The 25,582-nt window shown below is 37.7% G+C and overlaps 1 protein-coding gene across 18 annotated transcripts in view; it reads right to left on the bottom strand.

Annotated features, from left to right (window-relative positions):
- The window catches only part of PARD3 (par-3 family cell polarity regulator), a 447,799-nt gene that overhangs the window by 222,476 nt on the left and 199,741 nt on the right, over nt 1-25,582 (bottom strand). For all 18 annotated transcript variants that reach the window (XM_066991517.1, XM_066991514.1, XM_066991515.1 and 15 more), the window contains one exon: nt 974-1,065. In XM_066991517.1, the coding sequence (XP_066847618.1) occupies nt 974-1,065 (92 nt within the window). The remainder of the gene's footprint in view (nt 1-973; nt 1,066-25,582) is intronic.

Below are 25,582 nucleotides of genomic sequence, written 5' to 3'. Positions count from 1 at the left end.
TGACTTTGAGCCAAGTACTTCAAACAAACACACAAAGTATGATATCAAAACAGAAAAGAATGAAGCAGCATATGATGAAAAGCCAGTGAGTTAGTTAAAAGCAACACCAAGAAGCATTCAATTTGACAGAAGTTCTGTAAACTCTATTTAGCAGGCAGCATTTTGAATTTACAATAGCTTTTGCAAACGGAATGGAGTAAAACTCAGTGTGTATTGCTTAATAGAGGTCACTGTGATCTTTATCTAACATTTAACCCCCCTGTACCTAATTTATACGTTAATTCAGAAATAATATGAGCAAAAGATTTATTTTTATTTCAAAATTAATTTTAATCAATTTTAAAGGTTTATTTTAAGGGTAGAAGAGATATTTTCTCATTAATTCCATAGTGAGGTATGGTTCAGCTCTGTGCAATGAAATGCTGGTTTATCTTGTGATGAAATAAAATATCCTTTACTGAATTTTAAAAAATAGGAATTTCCCAGTCCTAAACAACATAAGTTTTGATCCATTCACAAATTATAAACGTTTGACTATGTAACTTATGAGACCCCACACACATCTGTCTTCCGAGCAGACTGTGAACTGCTGACAGGTATTAAGAATTTCCTCTTTGAAATTCTTGCCTGTTGATTTATTTGCGCTAGCACTGACCCTATTCCTTCCGCCAAGTTTTCTGAGTTCCATCACATAAGCATCTTCTCTGAGGCAGAAAATCAGCACTTAGCATCAGCACTTAGAAACGCCAAGCGTCCAATGTGCATCCTTGAGACAGGCTTTTTTAAACTGCTTAGAGACTGCCTTGAAAGGGTGCATGGAGCAAACTGCATAAAAACAAAACTACATATGACCTATAATAGGATGTCCTGCTTGCTTAAGAACAGTATAACTCATATTATTCTGAGTTTTTTGCTAGTCTGTGTCCAGCCCCAAGACTCATCGTTGAAACAATGTGTTCTGCCAGTAACTTACTCCAGGGAAAAATTGGTCGTGTTTTCCAAACCAGTGTCTGCATGTCCAACAGGCTCAACTCTGCTGTTGTCCTCCTCTGTTCGATCCTCATCCTAGATAGTAAATAAAAAATAAAAAAAAAATAAAAAAGAAGAAAATTAAATCTAGCTTTAATAGTTTCACTTATTGTAATAATGCCATTTTCCCATTTTCAAATGAGGGCGGTCTCCACAGTGGCAGCAGAAATGCGTGCTGCCACAACTACGAAAAATCTTTTCTGTTGCTACCTGAAACTGCTGTAAATTGTTTTCATCACTTTACGCTTTTTTGTAATGATATTTACAGTTTAGTCAGTTTTATGTCTTAACTTTACTATATGTGTAAAATCAATGCTTCAGAAGCTATCACAGGCAGTATTTTTTTGAAGGCACACAAGTTAAGATAGAAAAGCAGCCGACAGCCAGCAGTGTGGGTGCAAACTCCCTCAGAGCTCTCTCCAGAAAGGTTACTGGGAGCTCCACCAAATACACATGGTAGCTTGCTGAGGCTCCTTTGCGAAGTTAAGAACACTAGAAGAAACTGTGGCTCGTGTAATTCTATAAAGTACCAAGACCTCTTTAAACATTTTATCGCAGCCCATTATTAATGGCATGCCAGGAATGGCTGACATCAAAGAGTTACATGAGGCTTTAATGCTAACCAATTGATTTTGTTTTTAATTTGACTTTCCAAAAAGTACATGCATTATTCACCGAATGTATAATTTTCATGTCAAAGTCGAGAATGCTGTACGTACAAATTTAGGCCAGGGTAATTCAAGGACCACCAGTAAGATGACCTACAATCATTCCTATTATGGCTACGTTACTCATTAGAAGCTTATGGTTTTAATTACCCGTATGACCAAAGAGAAAATATGACAAAGTGTGAGCAGTAGGATTCAAACACAGACTGAGATTCTAGAGTCAGAGCAATCAAGTCAATAAAATAATAAGTGATAGGTTATGAGTTCACCACACAGTGTCAGACAATATATTAAATTATTGAAGAGATATTAAAGCAAGGCAGAGGCAGTTGGTAATGTCCAATTGACATTTCCACTGAGAGTCTGCAAAAGCAGGAGGCTGGCTACAGCAGGCTCCCATGAGCTGTAGATATGCCTCGTGCATCCTGGATAGCAGCGCGCTGCGTGAAGCCGAGCTACTTGAAGATTGATGATCCTGTGTTTTGAGAGGCTTTAATATGCACTTCTTCGTCATCTATCTCTGTTAAGCACTGGGCAAGTAATACATTTCAAAGGTTAACCAGCATCTTGAACCTACCTAGAACTACATTATGAACGCAAACAAGGACTCAAAATAAAATATTTTCCATATAGCAGAAGTTGCTTATAAACCCACTATAAATGATAACCCATAAAATTCATAAATATGTCATAAGCTAATGTTTATACTTATGTATTTACTGATTTCAGGTGAAGTTCTGTATGTACAACTGAGTACAAGGAATAAAGGTTAAAATTAAATAAATATTCAAATCATTGCGATTATAAGGTTACATACAGTTTGGGTAGGAAAAAAAAAAAAAGAAACAGATGATAGGGAAATCAGAACATTTGCAGTAGTTTCCCATTAAAAAGAAGTGTTTCACCATGTTTCTTACAGCATCTTACGGAACCTTGTCATGGGTTTCTTGATTTGAAGTTAGGGACACTGGTGATTATAGAGACCTATGTAAGTATTTATTTTGCAGTGGAGTTATTATCTGTAAGTCTAAAATCAGAGTTATTGACACAATACAATTTTGAATCTCAGCTATATTAAGAAGCCATCCCAAATGTTATTTTCTTAATGCAGCGTTTTTGGCAATTTTCTATGTGTAGGCTTTTCAAGCAAACATACAATTAGTATGTACACATTTAAGAAGAGACTGAAATAACATCCTACATATTATAAGGATACACCCCCACTAACAACAACAACAAGACTGGCTTTAGGTTGTGTCATTTTAGCAAACACATCGATGTATTTGCCATATAAGCATCATTCATCTTGCGTCCTATGTTGTAGCATCCTTCAAACCCACGATTGTTTCCCTTGACTATTTTGTGTCTGTATGTACACAAACTTCCCCTTGTCCTACTCGGTTTTTGGGGTCTTCCTTTGGACTTGCTCTTGACAGACTCACTTCTGGGGTCCTCCTTTGGTGTTCGGTATGCACAGCAGGGTCACAGCCCACCGTGCACAACAGACCTGATAGCATCCCTGCTCTCATCCCCAGAGCCTCCTAATTACCGGCTCGTACTTAAGCTATTCCACTCTTCGCATGTCCCATTTTCTATCTCTTCAAGAGGTTTCTTCTGCCACAGCAGAAGCACCCCCTGCCTGACCCGGGATGAAGGCCACAGCCAACTTACCTGCCTGCTGCTAGAGCCTATCTTTTAAAATTAGGATGTGACACATCAAAAACTGCAAACCACGAGCTATCTGGCACGACCGCATTTAGCTTTGTGCCTTTCTTTCTGAGAATTATAAACACAGTCAGTTTTGGACCAGACTCACTGTCAGTTATCCAAGCAATTAAGGAAAAGCGGCTCCCACACGCCTGTGTCTGGCTTCTCCCGGGCAGCAGACAGATCTGTATCAACAACATGTATGTGCCTGTAAATAGGTGCTCAGAGGAGGAATCACAGCCCTAACTAAAGTACTGCCATAATCAACAGATGCATGATGCATCCTTTTAAAAATCTTTAATATTACAGTAATCAGGCACTCTTTTCTTCTCAAAATAACACAGATTTTGATTTACATTGAAGTGAACGGAGAGAAAAATTGGACACCTGCAGAGGGATTTGACTTAAAATTCTGATTTACTACAAAAAGTAACTAGCTGTGAAAATCTCTGCATCTAGCAATTATTTCTTTATTTGGAAAGTAGTTTTCTTTTGAAAGGCAAATTCCACCTGTACGTGCTATCACAAGGTAAACCAAGGAAAAGGACATTTAGAAGAGCAAGAAAGTTTCTCAGAGCCCAAATGGATATTATTGCAGACATTTTTCAGAAATACGTGATTTGAGCAAACTCCCAAACTCATAATGTTTCTTTATCTCTAAACATCACCAATACCTGTTATATCAAAAGGTACAGCTTCTCATGAAATTAACACACAGCCACTAAAGACAGAAGGATTTATTTTTCCAAAATTGAAATAAAGTAATAAAAGGTCATTTCATTTTTAGAGCACAGAAAAAAATTTAAAGCACCTTTTCCAACGTACTTCTGTGAACCTAATGTGTTCAGTACAAAATGCCATCAGTTCCCTTTCACTCTTAACTGAGGAGACTCACCAGAGTGAGGGCTTCTCACCAGAGTCTTGCTGTGCCACAAGACTCAGATGCAACTTTCCATAAAGCTCACATGCCATATATTTAGGCTACTAAGACAGAGGTTGAACAATGTATTTATGGCTTTGAACAATGGCATCAAAAAAAAGGCAAAATTCTTAAAAATACTAATAATAATTAGATAGGTTAAGAGAATTCGCGATTTCAAAGACTTATTTCTACATTTAGATGCATCTGTCCAAAACTGCTGTCTTATAACAGTTAAGACTTCTAACAGTGAAGTCACTACCGGTCACTTCTTAATTTTCAAACAAGCACTCTTCCACAAATCTGTGCTGTTCTATGCAATTCTGATGGCCTCTCCAAAAACATAAGCAAATCTACTTCATTTTCCTTCTTCACCTTCCCTTCTGAAGCTCTTCTTTTGACAACTACCTGCAGAAAACTCAACAGCAGCTACGGAGTCTGAATAAAGTTAGCCCTTCACATATATTTCTCCATGTTTCCCTGGTGTATTCTTCACCTCCAGGCAGGTAGGTGCTGCCACATCTACTTCAGCCGATACAATGGGAAACACGTTCTAAGACATGTAAGGGTTATGTGTCTGTCTTCTCTGAACAAATTTGATAGCAATTTCTCCATTCTATCAATAACTGAAAAAAGGGAGTGAAAGTTGTTTTTTTTTCTCCAATTCAGAGTGAAACAAGAATTATTTCATTGTCGTTCAGAAAGTGAATGGATATTTTAGTGACAAGGGTAAGAAAAGAGTAAAAAGAAAAAGAGTAGCTCTGTTTTCAAATGGTTTGAACACCATAGAGGAAGGCCTGCAACACTGACTAGAGTAAGAGGGGAAAAAAAAAGAACAGTCACTTGTTATGCAAACAGCAACTGTCTCGTGCACTGAACAAATCCAAGTAAACATTAAAGAAAGGGGAGCTGTACGTGAAGATTTTCACATTACACATGTCCATGGAGCTGTGCTAAGGTTTCACTACCAATCTCATTTCTGCACATTTTCCTTGTTCACTTCTGCAACCTACAGCATTAAATTCATTACTCTGGCTTCTGCACCTCCAATTACAGGCTCCCTCTGCCAAGCCTGTGCCTTCCTGCCCTGATTTTCCTGTTAACTTACACTTAATTTAGACAGCTTAATCCTCCACCTTGTCAGAAGGGGCGTTCGGTATCCAGGCCTGGCCGCAGCCCGCAGCAGACGCCAGCCGGCATCGCCGCCAGCCCAGCTGCACCGCCACATCCGTGTGGGGGAAAGAGAAGGCTTTGGGCAGCCTCATCAGCCTGCGGTGGCAAAGACTCGAACGTTTTCAGTGACAAGAGAATACCTGGGAAATTTAACTGTAAGCTGTAGTAAATCTGTTCTCATTGTACACAAAGCAATTTTTTCTCCAACTCAGCAACGAGATGAGTTGACACGGGTACACAAGGGCTATACAAAGAAAGAGTCTTTTACAACATAATTAAACCCATTTTGTATTTTTAGTAGTCTGCAGAGTAACTGCAGCAAAGTATTTTGACGTGGGTTGGCTGGTCTCATCAGACAGCACTTTCAGCTTTTCTCCTAGTGTTATCAACAGCAAGCAGGGTCCTGAAAAGGCGAGGAATTGCCACCATTAGGGCAAACAGGCAGAGCTGCCAGTGTGAGCAACGTATGATAAATGTATCTGACATACACACCTCTACAAACAGAAGCCTCTCAATACACAGCCTCTGTGTTTTGGAAGGAGCAGTCAAGCTTGTTTTCTAACATTTATGTTTTACATCTTAGCGTAGTGAACTAAAGTACCGTGAATACTGAACAGAAAAGAAGAGTATAAAACTTCAACAGATACTTCAGATTGTAATGTAGAGAAGGACACATTATCACGAAAGAAGAGCTCCTGAAAGACTGCATACCAGTATTTTTTCCCCAGCTGGGACACAACAAAAACAATGCTTATGTTATTAAAACATGCCCTTCCCTTCATCTTCCCCCTTTTATTCTCTTGCTCTTCTCTGTAATGATTATGGAAGAAGAGACCATATTTGCTATTAGTCTCCTGGCAGCCACATTTTATAAATGTTTGTTTGGTCCTTGCAACATAAAGTAGGTTCTCTCTCTGTATGATCAGGCTTGATAGGAAACAGCTCCTAAGGGACCTATTTCCTGTGTCTTAACTAGCACAAATATACCAGCATCAGGCTTTTGTGCTAATGTTCTCACTTCTTGATTAACTGGCCAAATCTCCAGAGAAGGGCAATTTTCAATCAAATCTGAAGAACGGTTACAAAGATCACATGGGGAAAAAACAAAAGTTATTGAATAAAAAGTAGGGTTTCTCCCTCTTGCACACAAACATATACATGCACCTATAATTAGATAAGAGCTTTGTGTAATCCACATCAGTTCCATACGAGGTGCACTGCTATTATCAGCAATCCAGGGAGAGAGAGGAGAGGGAGAAACCTTACATTAAATCATCATCCACTTAAAACACAAAACAACAAAAACAGCTGTTTTTTTTTTTTTCTTTTTACAGAGATTATTCTTCTTACATGTCAGTCAATCCTGTGTTGTTCACACCCTTGTGCAGCAGGGTCACCCCACAATTGGAAATGGCAATATCCATATAGTTTCTATATGCCTCACTACTCCAAAATGAAATTTGCCTTGCACAGTCAAATCACTGAATAGATATCACATAGACACAGAGTAGCACAGAATGGAAGGGATTTCCTGGGTCTCCTGATGAATATCAAATTCATCCCCTGCTATCACAAGCAATCATCTCTTATTTCCCATTTAATAAACGGATCAAGCTGAGCCTTAAAACTGCCTGGCTTCATGATGGCACGATTTCTATTGCGAAATGCCTTGGAAGGAAATGTTTTTACAGGTATAAGAGAGATGTATTTTATTTGTTTTTGTCCAAAAGAAACAAAACACCAGATAGTCAGCGAAGATAATTAGTTTGATACAACCTCCCTTTGACAAGCCTGTACAACACTTCATTCAGTTTTGACTAAGTACCATTTCATTTCATACCTAATGACTTGTCTTAAAACATGTATTTAACGCCTTGTAATACTAACAAAAACTGGACAAGCCCAGAAGTACCTCAATTATTTTGTAACATGTATTAGTTTAGAGGTTTACTGAAGTCCTTGGGGGCCCTTTGGGGCTCAACAATCTGTGATATCTCACTGAAGTCATATTCATCTATTCTGTAACAATTACACCATGTACATCCCTATAACACAGCTAGCAACACTAACTACAGGAGCACAACACAAATAGTGCTTGCCATTTAAAGTCGCTTTCACTAAAAAAACCTTTTTAATGGATTATACACAGCTGTCTGTTAACTCTTTTTTATAGATGGTGCTGCAGACAGCACTGACATCCATGAGAGCCTTCCAAGAGTTTTAGTGGATTAGACAAAAGGTTTTCTCACTAGATAAGTTAACTTGAGACATACTGTTGGTTCTGCTTCTTTACAGTAAAATAAAATATTGGGCAAAATATGTATTAGGGACATTTGCCTTCACTATTGCACATTTTTAAAATTCTTAAATTTAAAAATGAATTGAAAATTTGCAGCAAAAATTTTAGTCTGATGGAGCATTCATGAAATCCTCCTGTGCTCCTCAATAAAAAGCATACAAACAGAAAGGAGAACCAGGCAAACATGAATAGGCACTGAGCAACCCTGCCAAGCACCAGCTCTGCAGCACGCACTGCAGGCTTCCCCCGACCCTCCTGTGGCACAGCCAGCCCCATCGTACCTGCTGCTGTGGCTCTTTCTCTAGAGGAAGGGGCTTTACCATGACCCTACAGTGATAGCTCAGCAACAAACAGTAAGAAATGCATTAAAGCTCTTTTTTGTCGTTGTTACTGGTCAAATGTGTTAGTGAGAATTAACGTTGCTAAATGGTCTATGCTTACCAGCAGTGAAAGACTATTGCAAAATAAAAGATTTTGCAAATACTGAAGAAACTCAGCAAAGCTGTACAAGGGAAAGGGAACAAAATGGGATCAGACAAAGAAAATGGCTAAAGCATTGCTAATTCTCAAACATATCTAAAAGATGGGAGATTTAGATTAGATGTTAGGAGGAAATTGTTCACTCAGAGGGTGGTGAGGCCCTGGCACAGGCTGCCCAGAGAAGCTGTGGATGCCCCATCCCTGGAGGTGTTCAAGGCCAGGCTGGATGGGGCTTTGGGCAACCTGATCTGGTGGGTGGCATCCCTGCTCACGGCAAGGGGGTTGGAACTGGATGACCTTTATGGTCCACCTTCCAACCCAAGCCATTCTGTGATTCTATGATTTCTCAATGTGCACTGTAATTATATTTCATAAACTGCATTCAACATTTGGGTGAAAACTACATTAGTATTCCCCTCGCCAAGCAGCATCCTGCTAGTCTACAATGTTTCAGTGACGTCTCCGGGACTACTGGCAGTGCAAGGTGCTTGGCAGAGTGATAAGGTGTACTGTAATCTACTAATTTATTTTTACTGTAATTTGATAGCTACTGTAACAAATTCATACAGCACGGTTCCTCTACGGATGACAAGTATCAAGTGGATAAAAAAGATGTGCAGTTCTTCCAACCAGACCATATTTAAGGGACTTTTCAAAGAAGACTAGCATTATTGTAGCACAGTAAATATTTCGTGGTATGTCATTTTGCAGCAGCTCTTATCCCACAAATAATGTGTACTGTCATAATAGTCAGAGCATATTAGAAAATATTATAATAATTCAAAGCTCTGAACTTCTGTTCACTTATAAATGGGAAAATTGTTCCTAAATTTAACCTTAGAACATCTTGATAGTCTATTTATTATATCAAAGACAGACACAGGATGAAGGGAACATTGTGTCTTTTCTCAACTTCTGCACTGTTTTGCTAAACAATAGTGGCAAAAATCACTTAAAAGTGTGTTTCATTATTAGTATGTTGGGGATAATACTCCAGTTTTGCAAAAGAGCTTTGAGATTTTGGATGAGGTACTTCTAAAAGCAATAGCATTAAAACAGATCTTAAATGTCTCAGCAGCAGCTTAGGATGTTGAGCCACCAAATGCCTGTTCTGGCTGGAAGATACCAGATGAGCTTCACCTCTACATTTTCTGATCACCAGCTAACATTTGCAGTTCATAATCTATTTTTTAAGCTTTTTGTTAGACGCAAAGCATCTGAAGGATTACAAAATTCAAGACATTTCATTACATCATTGATTCGTGAGACTGTTCACTTACAGAGCAACCTACGAGCAGAAACGCCCAGCCAAGGCGGGGGATGACCTGACGGGCCATTTCAGTGCCAATAGTGCCGCCTATCGGTGAGCCCACTGAAATGAGGTTTTAGAAAGCAGCGTGGTGACAGAAAGTCAACCAAAAGGTTAGATGTAACCAGAAAGTACTACTCTCTCCTTTGGTAAATATCTGATATACGTAAAATGTGGAATATTAAATTTCAATATTAACTAAAGCATCTAAAGAGCTTTCTGAAGATCTGATCGATAACAAATTATAGATGTTTGCACTGTGTCACAAAGAGAAGTACTTATCTTATAGATCTATGTACAACTATATCAAATTACCTCAGATTGATTGTTGTCCTAAAAATAAATCGGGTTCATTTCATGTAACTGCCTGGTTACAGTTTTTATTCTGGATTCTGTTTTCTCTCAGGATTCAAAACATATCTGTGGAATAAAAGTTTCACAGACGAAAGTCTATATTCTTTGTTTGTTTTAAATAGGGCTTATCTACAGACTATTTCCATGTTTGAATCTCTGAAATTTTATACTCTTTCTATATGATTCATAGACTGACACAGAGACCACCAAGATCAGTGTAAAACAAATACTAGAGTTCATATTAAAGACAGATTCAAAGTCATACTTTGACATCGAAGTCATAGGAAATATTTTTAATTGAAATAGTTATCACCATTATTTGAAACAAGGCCACAATTATAGGTCAGCATGTAATCAAATTCCCCTGGAAAGTTTAGCCGAAAGGCCAGGCCTGATTGTGTACAGGCTCTTTTATCACCTACCTTGAATAACACAAGGATTGCCTCATGCACAGAGACATCCCCACATGGTGAGCCAACATGAATGTGGCACTTGTCATGCAAAAAATCCTCTTTTGATTGATGGCATCCCATACCATTTATTTTATCTTTCCTCATGCTAATACATACATATGTACCTATGAACCTGCATATGTATCTATGTACCACCACCACCTCCGATTAACTTATATAATACCTACATATACAGAAAAAAATCACCCCTGCATTGGCAGAAGGTACTTCATTTGAACTATTTCATGACGGGAGTGATTTTTTACGGCACAATGTACTGTTTTCTTTAGGAACTTGAGTTCTTCTTACTCCACAATTCCATGTTATAGAGATCTGGGATTTCATGACCAGCAAACAACAAAAACATTCATTTTATATGGAGAAGTTGACATTTCTGGGAAGGAGAAAAAAAACACTACAATATACCTCTAACATGGAGAGTTACTATGGCATCCAGGAAACAAACATACGTATTTGTTGGCTTCTAAATATGCATACAGATTTAGAAGGCCACAACAACAATGACAGTATTTTGTTCTTGAAGAAGAAATAAGGTACTCTGCACAGGTACAACAACAGTGTGTTTGTTTTTTCTATTGAGTACTCTGAAGTAGGTCAGGTTAGGCATGTCCATTAGTTCTCCTAAAAATAGATCCACACTGAGTTCACCTGCTTGTAACTAATGTAGAACAACAGAATTTTAAATACTTTTTCCTTTAATCTGACAAATTAGCTTATTCTGTATGTATGTAATTTAAAAAAAAAAAAGTCATTAAATCCTGCGTGATTTTTAAAAGCCAAAGAAATGACAATGAATACATGAAACTGGGACACAGTTTTTTCCCCTGCAGAAAACCAAATGTCCATGCCTCCACCTATAAGTTTAGAGATCTGAAAGATTTCTGCAGAGATGTATTATAGATGAGTCACATAGTTTCCCCTTGATACTGAGACAAAGGAAAGGAGAAAATTCTGCATAAATCACTTCACATTTTCCCTGTAATGTTCCTGAATATATTACTATTCACCTCACCTTTTCAAAGACCATGATTTTCATCCTTCTGAGGATTTTTTTTTTTTTTAAGACACAAAAAGCATTTCTTATTTAGCAACTTGAATTTGTCATTAGGCAATTTTCAAACAGGTCTCATAGCTCTTTTATCCTTATTCATTTCTTTTTTTCTTTTTTTAATCTGAAATAGTCCCTTGTTGCTTGATTTGCAGATCTGTATCAGCATGCAAGGATTTCACTAGCTTCAGCTAAGTACAGAACAGTTCGATCCCCTTGAGTACTGAACGTAGAGTCAATTTAGAGGCAAACTAAAAGAGTAGCACTCTGTTCTCTGTCACAGAAAACATCATTTTACTCACATGGGCATTTTAATAACAAAATTCGATTCTGGATATTTTTCTCAGCATGCCACAAGACTGTTAAGAGATGACATCAGACTGTTTATTAAAGATTTTGCTTTTTAAAAAGGCTATTAAAATACAATAAATGTTTACCAAGACGATAAAAATCCTGACATCAGTGGGAGTTTAAAGTTGGCATGTATTCTTAACTTTGAATTTCATCTAATTTAGGAAACCTAACATTCAAAGGTTTTGCTTTTGTGTTACTAAAAATCACCCAGTTAACTTAGCCCAAAGAGTTGGAAAAACATAATTATACGATTTTATCATTTTGCTTAAAGGAAAGTACATGGTTTTCCTCTCATTTATAGGGATTTATCGTTAGTTCTAGTTTGCTAGGATTTGGTAACAAATAATCTTGATTCTTGACCTTTTTTTAAGTCAAATGTAAATTGTCATTGCTGCAATGAAACAATACCCATGCATCTGTTTTAAGGGTCTTCTGTGTTACACATCGCACAGATGGACAAACGCACGAGCTACGGGGTAACCATCTCGCACAGCTTAAAGCTAATTCTTCCCATTTCATCTTCTTCTCCACTAAAGGAAGAAAAAACAGGCATGGCTCCAGAGGCTGGCACAGCTCCTTAGGGGCAAGCCTGTGGTGGGACGCATGGCCCTGCAGCCCAAGAGAGCCAATGCATCAACCACTACAGCAGCGTGCGGCACCCAGCCTCGCCGCAGAAGCACAGGGCATGCAAGCCTGCTCTCCCGGTCTCAGCTGCTGGGAAAAATTTTAGTTGTGAGATTTTACCATTTGCAGCTTCATCTTGTACTTCGCTTTTCCAGAACAGCAGCGTAGCATGCCACTTTTTGCATTCCACTTCATCCTTCACCTAGAAACTCCACTAAAATTGTTTCAGTTGGGCTTCTGTGTTACACTGAAGCTTTTTTTTTTTGGTCTTTTGCACTACGTGGATTTTACCTAAGGCACCAAACAAATTCACTATTTTAATAATGGAAAATACTATAGCATTTTTCACTTTCTTTGCTCAATTTGTTTTGCTGAAGTCAACATGAAAAACAATTTCAAACTTCTCAGTAAATGCTTCATTTACGAATGCTCCATTTCAAGTGCCTACAGGGTTACAATCTGGTCTATGACAATTTTATTAATTTTTTAATCAAAAGCATTAAATCAAAACTAAAATAAATAGTACTCAGTACTTCTGTAGTGCCTTCCAGCACAGTATGGCAAAAGCGCTTTGTGGACAATAATGACTTTAGCTTCATTGCACCCTCAGGATGCAAATTAAAAGTTATTCTCAATTTTTTTCTTCATTTGAGGAAACTGAGGCACAGAAGATTCCTTTCTATCTTTTTCAGGCTCATCTCCAGCGTTAGATGCTTTCAGTTTGAGGTCATCTCTTTGAGATAGCCAGAGCCTTATTTTCAGAAAAATACAAAATATTCACCAGTACTACTGGAGTCAACCAAAAAGGACAGAAGCTGAAACGGCACTTTGAAAGTAAAATAGCCCCAGGGAAATTTCTGAAAACAACAAGAAACATCTAGATTCTTCATGTCAGACAATGAAGTCATTGACTGGTCAGGTTAGCACACAGCTTTCACAACGGAGGCTGGTGACTGGATAAATAGATATTGGGAAAAGCACAAGCTCTCTCTGAGCAATGGGGTCCCAATATGAGCCCAGCATGCAAATCGCTCTCTGTCACGCAAAGCTCTTACACAACACGTGATGAAGATGGAGATGCGATATTTCCAGGCAATTGTATTTCCATTGTGTTGTTCATAATAACATCTCAGCCTCCTGATGCTTTGTTAAGCTGTGAGGTCAGTGCAAACCCCAGGCACTGCTGAAAGAGGCAGACTCATTTCTTCCCCTCCCCAGCTGGTCATCCTCATCCCTGGATCCCTCTGTCCACCTTCTCCTTTCTGCTTATTCAAGCATTTGTGTCACTAGACAAAAGGTCTAAATTAAAATTAATGTTTAATAAAAACAGTTTTAATTGGTTACGTTTCCCCGGCTGATCCAGTTCAGTCTAATTAACAGTCTCATAAAAGCTTACAAAGACACAAGGGAGGAAGCAAAGCACGGCCAAGACTGCTTCTCTTGTCAACAGGGACTTAAAACATCTCTAGCAGTGTGGCCTCAGACCTTTGTTTGGAGGCATACCGTTCATCTGCAGTTTAGCATACAGCTCAGAGTACCCTCCCACATCCAGTAACTTGCACTGCTCTGTGCCAAATCTCATCCCTCTCCCTCTGCCTCCTCCTAAATCCTACTCATTTGCAACTAATCTAAATAATTGTGTCCCTTTTACTGAAGTTGCCATCTCAGCACTTACCCTCTTCAAAACAAGCATGCTTTCCAGGAATAAATCCCTCTTGCCCTTGTATACTGCTGACCTATTTTCCATAATGTGTTTTCCTCTTTCGCAGTTTCTAATTTACAGCAGAATTTCATTTGTCACCACAGAAATATTTATCTAAACAACTTCACACAGATTACTCAGATTCCACCATCTTCCTTAGACAACATCAAATTAAGACAGAGACACCACAAGGCTTTTGAGTGCCATCTCCTGAGTTCATTAAAAAACTAGAGATGCATAAACAGAAAGGGGGGGGGGGGGGGGGGGGAGCAACACATTTTGTGGTTGAATCTCTTTTCATCCCAAAAAGCAGAGGCAAAAGCATGTTAAAAGTCATATACATCTTACAGAGCCATGTGCCGAAGTGCCTCTCTTCATCAGAAAGTCATAGGACTTTATATTCATCTATCTACATAAACACTCTTTTAAAGGTTAACAATAGCATTTGGGGGAACTAGATTAATAAGAAATCAGAACTACTTGTGTCAATTAGGATTTAAAGGGGATTGGCATTGTTAAACCTCACATCTAAACACTTTAATTTTGAGGTATGGTTTCCTTAGGTGCCACTTAATCAGTTATAAACAAGGTAATGCCAAGTTGTAGGTTTCCAAATGTATAGGAACTTGCTATCCAGTGAAGCACATTCAAAGCCCAGATAAAGCAGTCAATGAAGCCAGGCCTGTCTAAGGTCTTCCTGAAGTAATATGTTTTGTGTTTTCTTTGGTTTACCTCTTCATACCAATTTTGTGTAACTGGGGGAAAAAAAAAAAAAAAAAGAAAAGAAAAAGAACAAAAAAAAAAAAAAGGAAAAACCAAGCACACAAGAGAAGAAGGGAAAGCTTGAAGAAACTTGAAGAAGCAGCAAATTCAAGGGTTTCAGAAAGAAGCAACTTTAGAAATCAAACTGCACTGAGCTCTTCTACTCCATCTCTAGGCAGGATCTTTGAGCACTTCCACTTCCCATTTTCACAAGACGCATCCATTTTCAGCCTAGCTAGCTGAACAACACTAGTAACTTGTTACGGCTACCGTTTTGGCTATTTCAGAAGACAGTGAAAGAGCTCCAAGAGCTAACGCAAGCAATTTGCCAACAAGCTCCTGCCTTGTCCTTGGAAAGTTAGGCTTGATGTCATTAGGATTGGAGGGCATTTTGTACTTCCTCAAATGGCAGAGAATTTAAGCAAGGACAATGCTGGCCCTACCAATACACCTTAATAGCTGGGAAGGAGAAAATTATCTAGTTTGTCATCATATGAATCAACTCTTAAAGAGACTAGACAGTGAACCTTTGAAGAAAGATGCAAGGGTCACTATACCTTACAATTAAGAATGGATTCAATATAAAGGTAAGACCAGTTTAAAATAAATAAATAAAGAGGAATATTCTGTGACAAAGGCTGTGGTTTCTCACTGATATTAGCAAAGCTCGTGGTGTTCGCACAGAACTACATGACTTGAAGACAACAAGAAAATACGGGAAGAAACATACACGAGTTCAAAACTGAATTTTCATACACTGTAATCAGCAGGTTCCCTAGTATTTTTTCAGTGCCTCAACACATAAGCATACTTTAATACTCAACTATGTAAAAGCTCAGAACAGTTCTCTAATAATATTAATAATAACCTTTCTGCAATTTGATTTAATTAAAAAAAAAAACTCAATAAATATCTTGTACACATGGATTCTAGGCAATGCAGGCAACAAGAATCCATAAAATTAATGAAATGCACTTGTCTTTCTCTCCCTACATATAACCAGGTTGAAGGCAATAATGAACAGAGAAAAAGAAAATGAGAAAGAGACTGTATGCACACAGAAACAAAATAAAATCAGAATAATCTTTAAAATAGAAAAGTTAATGCTTTCCTAAGGAATCAACAATAAGATAATATTATCTAAAGAATTAATAATCTGGAAAAGCAAGTTAAAAATAAAGTGACAAAATTTGCTAGTGAAATAAAACAGGTTTAAAACAACCTTTTAAAACACAATCAATGAGCTTTGTAAGACTTTTGATGTATATATTTCACACTGGTGGACTGAGAAGCCTGGTGACTGAGGAAATCAAAACTTGAATAAATGTAAGATAATGCATACTGAGAAATATAATCTGATCTAATTCTCAAAGGGAAGAATCTCAGAAAAAGTAGCACCAACTCTAAAAAAAACAACAGCAAATGTCACCACAAATTAAAGAATTAGCACACGATAATAGCGTGGTGGATTTAATATACCTGAATTTTACTGCAGCATTAATATTTTTGCAGCACATTTAGCTCTAAAAGTAATTTAAAATGGCAATTCCCAGTCTTCTACCCTCTTGGGGTAGTATGGATGAATATTAATGTAATATGTACTTATTTACTCCGTAAATGAATAAAATGCAAAAGAAGTGGGCATCTGTATAAGATATTAATAAAGAAAATGATGTGAGAATGCCAAAGTTGCAGTGGGAACAACACGTTACTGAAAAGATGTCAATATTCTTCCATCTTTCTTAGTAAATTTACAACAATTCTTGAGAAAGCAGATAAAGAGTACAACAAGGATGTCATGTATCCGCAGGTACCCCTATGAGACAGCAGCGGATCACTCTACAGCCTTCCTACCTGATGTGTGGAAAACTACTTTATTTTACCTGTTCTAAACTAATTCCTGATCCGGCCAAGCCATATTTAGCAGACACCATGACATGTCCAAAGTAGAGTAGGATAACTCTGATGTATGTTTCTTTGGACATGTTTAGAAATTATTTCTCTTCATGGTGGAAAAGCAGTGTAAATAGGAAGGATTCAGAAATAGGGTACATCACAACAGAGGACAAAGTGTGCAACCTATGTATGTGCAGGACATCAGAGGTATCTACACGCATCCACATTTATATTGGGACAACAAGCAGGCCAAACTGAAAGCATACTTCAGCTGACTTGTGGCAATGGTTAAGGAGCACCTCTTTATGAGAAAAATCTGTATCTTCCCACTCATCACACACTGCTATATACATTGAATGTAGCAGGGCACTCACGGATGCATAAAAACCAGCATTGTAGTGGTGCATACGCAAAGCAAACACATCTCAGCACTGGGAAGTTGGAAGCTCTTTGTGTAGTCAATCCAGGTCATCTAAATAGTATTTGAGTACCAGGCACTTTTCTATCAAAATGAAGTAGTCAAAAAGCCAGTTTAGAAACGTGCTTTTCCCCATATGAAAGCCCTGAAAAGCACAAGAACCGAGCAGTTACATTCTGACGAAGGGGAAGGAGAAGATTAACTATAATTGCTTGATAGGTAAAGCAAGAAGATCAGAGCAGAACTTCAACATGGTATAAATCCATAGAGCTGGGAGAAAGTAGGTGAAATGAGGCTAAACATCACAAGAAAATCCTCAGTGGGGTGATTGTGATGGTGAAAGTCCCCGAAGGAAGAGGCAGAATCCCCGCTGCTCAACACAAGTAAAAGCAGCGCAGACAAAGAACTACAAGACAGGTTGCAGGGAATGACTCGATGCATAGTACGAGGATGGTTCAGATGACCTAATAATATAACAGGATTTAAAATGACTTGGTAATTCTATTATCATTAACCACATTCACAGCAGCACAAGCTGGAGCAGTGTTGCCATGGAAATCAATCCTTACGCGTCACTGCAGAAAATGACTGCAACGCAAGGGGCTGGGAACAAACTGAATGAGCACCTCCTGTCCTTGAGGAGTTCAATGTCCGCGGCAGCTGGGTCACGGTCTAACGTCAAAGTTTACACCCAGCTTCTCACGAGCCTTTTTAAATATATAGTAAAGCACAGCTGAGTGCATTTATGGGTTGCACTTAGACAAACTCAGTTGAGACTCAAGGTAGGAGCAGCGCACTGGCTGGGAGAGGATGTCGCTGGAAACTGATGGACTGCTCTCCAGCACTTCAAGTGCCCTTCTCTTCACATTGCTTGAGTTCTCTCAGCCCAAAGTAAACTAACGCTACCGAAAGGACAAGGCACACGCAGTCTAATGACACGCTCCTACAACTCCATCTTGCCAGAAAACAAGACCAGCTTGTATTCCACAGAGAAGGCAAGGAATAAAAGAAAGGAGAGGTGATTATTTCAGCCACCGTTTTCTAAGTACCCCTATGGACAACAAACTGTAGTAGTGAAAGAATCCTCTTTTATTCTCGACTTTTATTCTCGACTGAAAACTTCTCCATTTTTTTTCTCTCGAAAATTCCCAACTTTTCAAGATTAAAGCCACAGGGAAACAAAGCTCAGCAGTCTCTTGATCACATATTATCATCTCTAAATCAGTTCCATTCATGCATGGACATCATTACAGTGTTGTAACGCAGCGCACATCTCAGCGTGATGGGAAATGAGTACTGGTTTCCTCAGTCAGTTTTCCCCATTACTTACAGTAACAGTAGAAGAACATTTGCCAGGAAATCAGGAAGCTAAGCATGGCAGTAATAAAATCCTTAGAGCAAGGGAAAATTTTGGAACTCAGTTTTAAGAATGGAGTTTAAATCGTTCCTGGTACCCTTAAATAGGGTCTGCTTGGATGTTTATTAATAACACTGGAAAAATCTCCAAGGTTGTGGGGTTTATTTTCCTTTTTTTTTTTTTTTAGTGACAACTGAGAACTTCAAATAAGGATCTAATACTCCTCTTCCTCCAAAACAAAATACTTTCAGCAAAACACAACATGAATTGAGTGAAAATGAAAGCTCAAAAAACACTATGCTCTCCCGGTTCCATAACACAGGAAAAAGTGGTTACGGCACATAGGAATATCTACCAGCATATCCAAATAGAAAAGAAGATGACCAGTTCTGCTCCTCAGAATTTCACAGCCCTGTTTCCTTTGAAAAATGCTTTATCAGGGGAAGAAAGTATTTCTTTTGGTCTTTTAATAGTCTACATCATTGCTAAGAAAAATAAATCAAGGCAGACCACACAGTACAAAAAGCATATTACAGATTGTTTGAGCCACATACTTATAAAGGAACATGTTTTTACCTTCTAATGCTAATATTTTCATGTAACTCATTATTTTGTGCAGCACTACACAACTTATTAATTAGAAACCAGAAAAAATAAAAATAAAAAAGGAAGCAGGTCCATATTCTGGTTTGAAAATCAACTATGAGCAAGTAAGTACATCAGGAGGTAAAAATAAACTTTTAAATACTCAGTTACAAAAATATTCAAAAAAGGCTAAAAATCCATCTGCTTCTTTCTTAAAAAGCCATTAAATTTGACCTCAAAGAATGTATTATATTTCAAGTGAGAAGCAAAGTACACATGTCGGAGAAAAGATAAGAACAGCAAAGCTTTCAATATTCACAAATAAATACAGAAGCAAAATATTTGATAGATGTGCTATACAGTTACCCTAGTATATTAAAAATTGTTTACATAATGTAACTTTTTTTTGTAAACTTGTCAGGGATAAGCATATAAAATGACTCAAGTTCTATCAGTACATTCTTGAGATGCTAGAACATGCCTGAATTCATGAGACATTTATCAACTGATGAAGATACACCCGTTTGATTGAAAACAGTCTGTAAAACACTGTATGTGTATTTTGTTTCTATTATAATATATTTCATTAGTATTTTTCTTGGAATTTAAACAAAAATGTTCCTGCTTGTGTGAGTTTCAAGTCATTAGCGCCAAAACTTCAGCCAATGTTTCATGAGAAAATTACTGAATTATGTCTGTTTATGATTATAACACAGATTTCTCAAGAAAATTATTCCCTCCTGAGCATTAAAAGCTAAACGAGTATGAAAGACTAGAATGTGTTTAATGTGACCAAGGTAGCTTTTCCCGCCAAAATGCTTCAATCTAATCCAAGGTAATGTTTGAAAACTTAAAGTGTAATAAAAGTTATTTCACTTCCAAAAATGACGTGCATTTACTAGAAAAGACTCGATAAAAAGCTATCGTTAAAAAAAACTCCAAATCGTGAAGGCCAAGAATTTTACAGCGCAACTGCTGTAAATAATTTCTATTTTTTTAACGCAAGTTCATGGATGAGTCAAAAAGAGCATGTGTGAGAAAGAGAAAGAAATCCCACTGCAACTGAGAAATTAAACTGAAAAATTAAATCAAGGAGCCAAAAAACAGACACACAGATGGTAAAAACTGGCAAAAATAAAAAGTAAAAATCGTGCTTTTAAGTACCAACAGATGCAGTGACTTTAAAATATTACTCCTTGAGGATACACAAAGACAATAATCCCAGACTGTGATTTCTGGGCCAGTCTACTGCTGCACTAGATCCACAAAATACACCGTATTGTACAGAGAAAAAATGACGTGTCAGACGTGGCGATATCGGCACTGCCAGTCTACTAAAATATAAGAGAAGAAAATTAAGCTATCCAACACTGTGAAGTTAATGTCTTCAGCAAAAAAAAAAAAAAAAAAAAAAAAGAAAATTTAAAAAAATAACTGTTTAAATGAGATAAGGGAGGTGACTTACAGAATCCATTCGCAGATTTATAATACTACAGGACTAAGCATGAATTGGTTATTTGAGCACTTTTGAAATATTCTTTTCTGAAACTATTCTGGCTGCACACTCCAGATGGAAGCGAGCCTGCGCTTCCGAGGTTCGGCATTGTTCAACTTCGCCACGTTAAAAGCTTTGCTGGTTTCCAATCTTACTTCGGGTCTCCTGACTTCAGTTACTACAATCACATACAAGCCGTCATGGTTCAGGCTACCAGTACTAACACAGGGAAAGAGAAATAATCCAAAATTTGAAATTTGAGAAACTGCTCTGTGCTTTAAGTTCAGCTTTTCCTGAAAAAAAAATATTCTTAAAATCAAAACTTGAGGTAAATAATTACCATTACTACTTTTAAAAAACGTTACTAAAGACTAGTATTCCAAATTGTTAAGTGAATTAAATTGGTACTGCTACCTTATTTAACAAACCTAGCACCTTACAATGATTTCAGGCCAGCTGTAGGTATATACCCATAGAGCCTACAGCTTTTGGGGGCTAAAGCAAAGTAAAAGTCAAAGAAAAAATATTAATACTTTACTGCCTCTTTTAGTATGCAAACAATTTTACAAGGGGCACTTTCTCCTCTGAAACTCTAGGAGGATATACTGTACAGGGCAAACATAATGTGAAGAAAGTGACTGGAAAAGCACTTATCTAAAGTCAGCTCTATAACTGATGTACGGATACATTTAAACATATAGACACACACATTTATACACGTATGTGATGTCAGTGAGAGCACTTTAAAACGCTGCCCGTGGAAGTGGGCAGCCAGGAACAGTTCGGTACTTCCAGCGCACTGACAGGCGGGGCTGCTCTGGGCGTGCAATGCGCACTAGCCTGCTCAGGAATGATGGTGTAAGATGTTGCCTTTGCACACAGCCTGGTTTTAGCGACCTTCAAATCACCAGCGAAATCCATCAGTTCTGATGAGAGGATGAGTTAAAACAGGCTTCACAAAGAGAGAGCTATTTATATTGATGGAGCGTAACTACAAGGACGAAATACTGATGGGCTTACTTTCTGAACTCTGCGCTTTGTTGTTATAATTATTGCCTGGGAAATCAAGATAAATAAAAATGGCTTGATGGAATACTCAGTCTAAGTTTCAATAATTTTAAATAGAGATGCTCACAGATATGACTGCTTCCTTTTGGGGCATTTAATTTAGTCTGTGCTCTGGATAAATGGGTTGAAATTATAAGCAATCATGAATTCTTGAACATTACGAAAGTAAAGATTTTTGAAGACAAATGAGGGTGTCCACGAGGAAGAGGAAATTAAGCTTTGATATAAAGTGACTGAACACTGGCTCCCTGCCAAGCACCCTGAAGAAATATTGGTAGGACCAGAGAGGTTTTATTCATAGTCAATACCTCACTCCACAGGTGTTTATTCCACAGCGTGTAAGAATGTTTGCAACATACAGCCTGAAGAATATAGTTTTTTTTTTCCTTTTGGAAATAGTTGCACATATGTATGCTGGCCTCAATATTAACTGTGAAAATAAACAATGCTTTAAGTGGCAAATGTGCTAAAATAACGCAAATAGCCAACTGATTTTGCTCATATTTAAAAATAGCCATCTCTGGGTTGAAATATATATATATATATATATATAGTATAAAAAAATCAACCCAAATGAAGTTAAAGTAATCACATGCAGCTGGGATGAAAGTGAGTGATACCTTAATATGGAATGCTTAAAATATAACATACAAGAGATCGGAACTTAAAAGGAACATTTATTTCAAAACCAAAATCTTTACAGCAGTCTATTACAGGAAATCTTTAGTTCATTAATATTTGTAGTGCCACTAGCATCATATGTTTCCAATCGATTGCTTCCTCATGGAAACACTAGTTGTGCTGAATTTATTTTAATTCTCTATGCTCTGAATATGGAGCTTCTCTCAACGAGAGTTACAAATCAGTTTTCCTTCTTTGGGACTGAGCAAAAACCCTTACCAGTGCCACAAGGCAGCTGACAGTTAGTTGCTGGGTCTTATGAAAACAATTTTATTTATTAAATCAGATCAAATAAAAAGAGAAGATTAAAAGAAAGGAACATCGTTGCTTCTCCTGGTTTGCATGTGACACATACAAAAGTAAATAACTGTTTAGTACATCCTGATTTCCTACCCAACCTAATTCCTGTTCTCTCTCCTCGTCCCCTCCCCAGCACTGGACACTATCTAGATGTGCCATGTCAGATGCAACTCCAAGCAGTTTCAAGATAAATTCAGGATGGACTTATTTTCAGACCAGTCAATGAGAGAATTGGCAAGGCTGGTCTATTATCTTCTTTCCTCTTCCCCTTATACCAATTAAATAAATTAAAATCTTATGGTATATCCCATCAGCTAGGTCACATTACGTAATTCCATTCACTGAGTTGCTGCACTCACTAAATCTTGTTGTGTCATTTCATGAAGAATCACGACATTTCTCAAAGTAACCTATAAATTACATTAACCACTTAATACAGCTAAAGAGGACAACATTAAATAACGAAACACTCATACTTAAGCAATAAAATCAAGATTAAATTTGAAACCACAAATAAAACAAAAACACAGACAAATTGCTCCATGTAATTCAATTATTAACTCCAAGCTATACAGTCCCATCATCCACCTTTACAGCAAAGTGCAACCATGTCATTAAAATCAGTTGCCCACGCAAGGTTTTTAAAAAATAACTGACTGTTATTTACATCAATGGAAAATGAATTAATTATCACTTCCACAATCATCAGGTCAAATTTGGCCCTCTTCTGAAAGCATCTTCCTATAATTAATAATTCATAGAAGGAAAAATAATCATCCTGCTATAATTGAATAAATTAGTTAAAATTTCCCATTCATATAAAATCTGTCATCTTCCCTTGCCCAAAATAAGCACTCTTATTTTATTTCTGTTCTGTTTGGAATTAACTGGCTTTTGTGACTCCAAAGGATTTACTTAAATCTCTCCTAATAACTACAGTGAGAAGCAACAAGTCCCAATTCCTCGTTCCTGTCTGGGTAACTCTTTGTGTTATACTGCAGAAAATACTACAGTTTCCACTACAAACTTGTAATATAAATATTTCTTGAAAATAAGTTAACATTTGCCATTTAGAAGAAAAATTGTACGCGGAAGAAAATTAGACTATTAAAAAATAATAATAAAAAAGAGCACTTATTTTTCCATTTCAAGGCAAGCAAGTTCTAAAATGAAAATGAAATTAACTGAAAATTAAGTTAACTTGAAGCTTTAGCTAAGGCCAGGCTGACTTCTAATGCAGAGTTATAAAAGTTTGGCTTGGCAGCAAAATCAAGCAAATTCTCAGTCCTGGATTTTCTTATGATTTGAAATGAACAGAGGGAAAAAAAAAACTGCATTTGAGACAACTTTTCAATTTTAAATGGTGTCTTTCTGATAGAACATGAAGAAAGACAACATCAAGACACCTGAAAATAAAACAGAAACGGGATTTGGAGAGCTGGGGTTTTGAGATGGCATCACTTCTTTCCTAGGAAGAAAGGAAGAAGCTTTCCAGTAGAAATATGCATTGCAAATCACAACGCAGAAATGCAGGAGGAAGAAATCGAAACAAGAAAATGAGAACATAGAATAGAAGTGTGGTTTTTTTTCTTTCCATTAAAAATATCAATATCATGTACTACCAGTACCATCTTCTGAAACAGAAATGCAGAATCTCTTTTTAAGCAGCAATGATACAACTAATCACTTACACATTTACACTTTGGTTAAGAGGCCGGAATGCAGCAGAATGTGAATTTTAAATTAAGAAGCTTCACCAAGGGCGAGGGAGAATCCTCTATAGACACAATTAACAAAATTGGTTTAATACACTTAAAACTTTTAACCTCCTGGTCTTTGAAGCAGACAGTGGAACTGCATCTATTTCAGGTTTGCACTTCAATAGTTTTGTCCAAAAAGGCAGGAAAACAGCATTGTGTGGTTACCCTAAAAATGCCCATGAGGTGCGCCAACCTCAAGCACTGCCCTGAAAAGTTCTAGTGCTATAAACTAATGAAATAAATTATCTTAATTTGGTGAGATCTATTTTCATTAGCTGTATTACCCACCAAGGGAATGAGGACAAATTTTAATTTCATTAATGTACTTCACTCCTGCCTTACTTTAGCAGGCTGTATTGCTCGCTCTTGCATCACGGAGGCCACCGTGCCGCTCCCTGGGCTCTCTTCCATGCATGCTGGGCTGTGCTGAGCCAAGCCGAGCTGAGCCGAGCTGAGCCACCCTGCTTGGCCCTATGGCAAGAGCCTGGGGACCAGCGCCGGAGAGCTGCGGCACCCCCCAGCCATCAGCACCTCCAGCAGTAAGAACTCATCGCGCCTTCCCACCAGGGCTTCTGAGGACACAGCTTGGGAGCAGCAACAGGCACATCATGAAAATACCGAGACCGTTTCTATTATAAACAACTAGTTGGGATACAACATCGTGTACACCCGTGCTAAGAAAAAAACACACTGGAAGATAAATCTTCTCCACAGCGCGATGAAAGGAAAGGAAAGCAAGTTTTTCAAAGCAGAAAAGGAAGATCTGAAACATCCCTTAGACAAAACACTCTCCCATGCACAGTAAGGGACCTTCAGATGTCCTTATCTGACCTGCTATCATGGACAGGCTTCAGTCAAAAAAGCCAGAGATGGTACTGCTCTGCAACATGTTTAGGAAATGGTAGGAAAAATAACAGCAATAATTTATTTAAAGGTTCTTACAGAATCTCCATGTAATTTAAAAGAGTTATGACATACTTCCCTGGTATCATAGCTTAATTACCATTAACCACCATTATAACATGATTACTTAAATAGTTTGGTCCAAAAAGGGCATGAAACCAGCAGTGTGTGGTTACCAGCAACCCTAAAAATGCCCATGACGTGTGCCAACACTCCTC

The sequence above is a fragment of the Anser cygnoides genome, chromosome 2 (assembly GCF_040182565.1).
Source record: "Anser cygnoides isolate HZ-2024a breed goose chromosome 2, Taihu_goose_T2T_genome, whole genome shotgun sequence".
In the NCBI taxonomy this organism is placed as follows: Eukaryota; Metazoa; Chordata; class Aves; order Anseriformes; family Anatidae; genus Anser; species Anser cygnoides.
The sequence above is the reverse complement of the archived record's forward strand: the minus strand, read 5'-3'. Positions and strand labels throughout refer to the sequence as shown.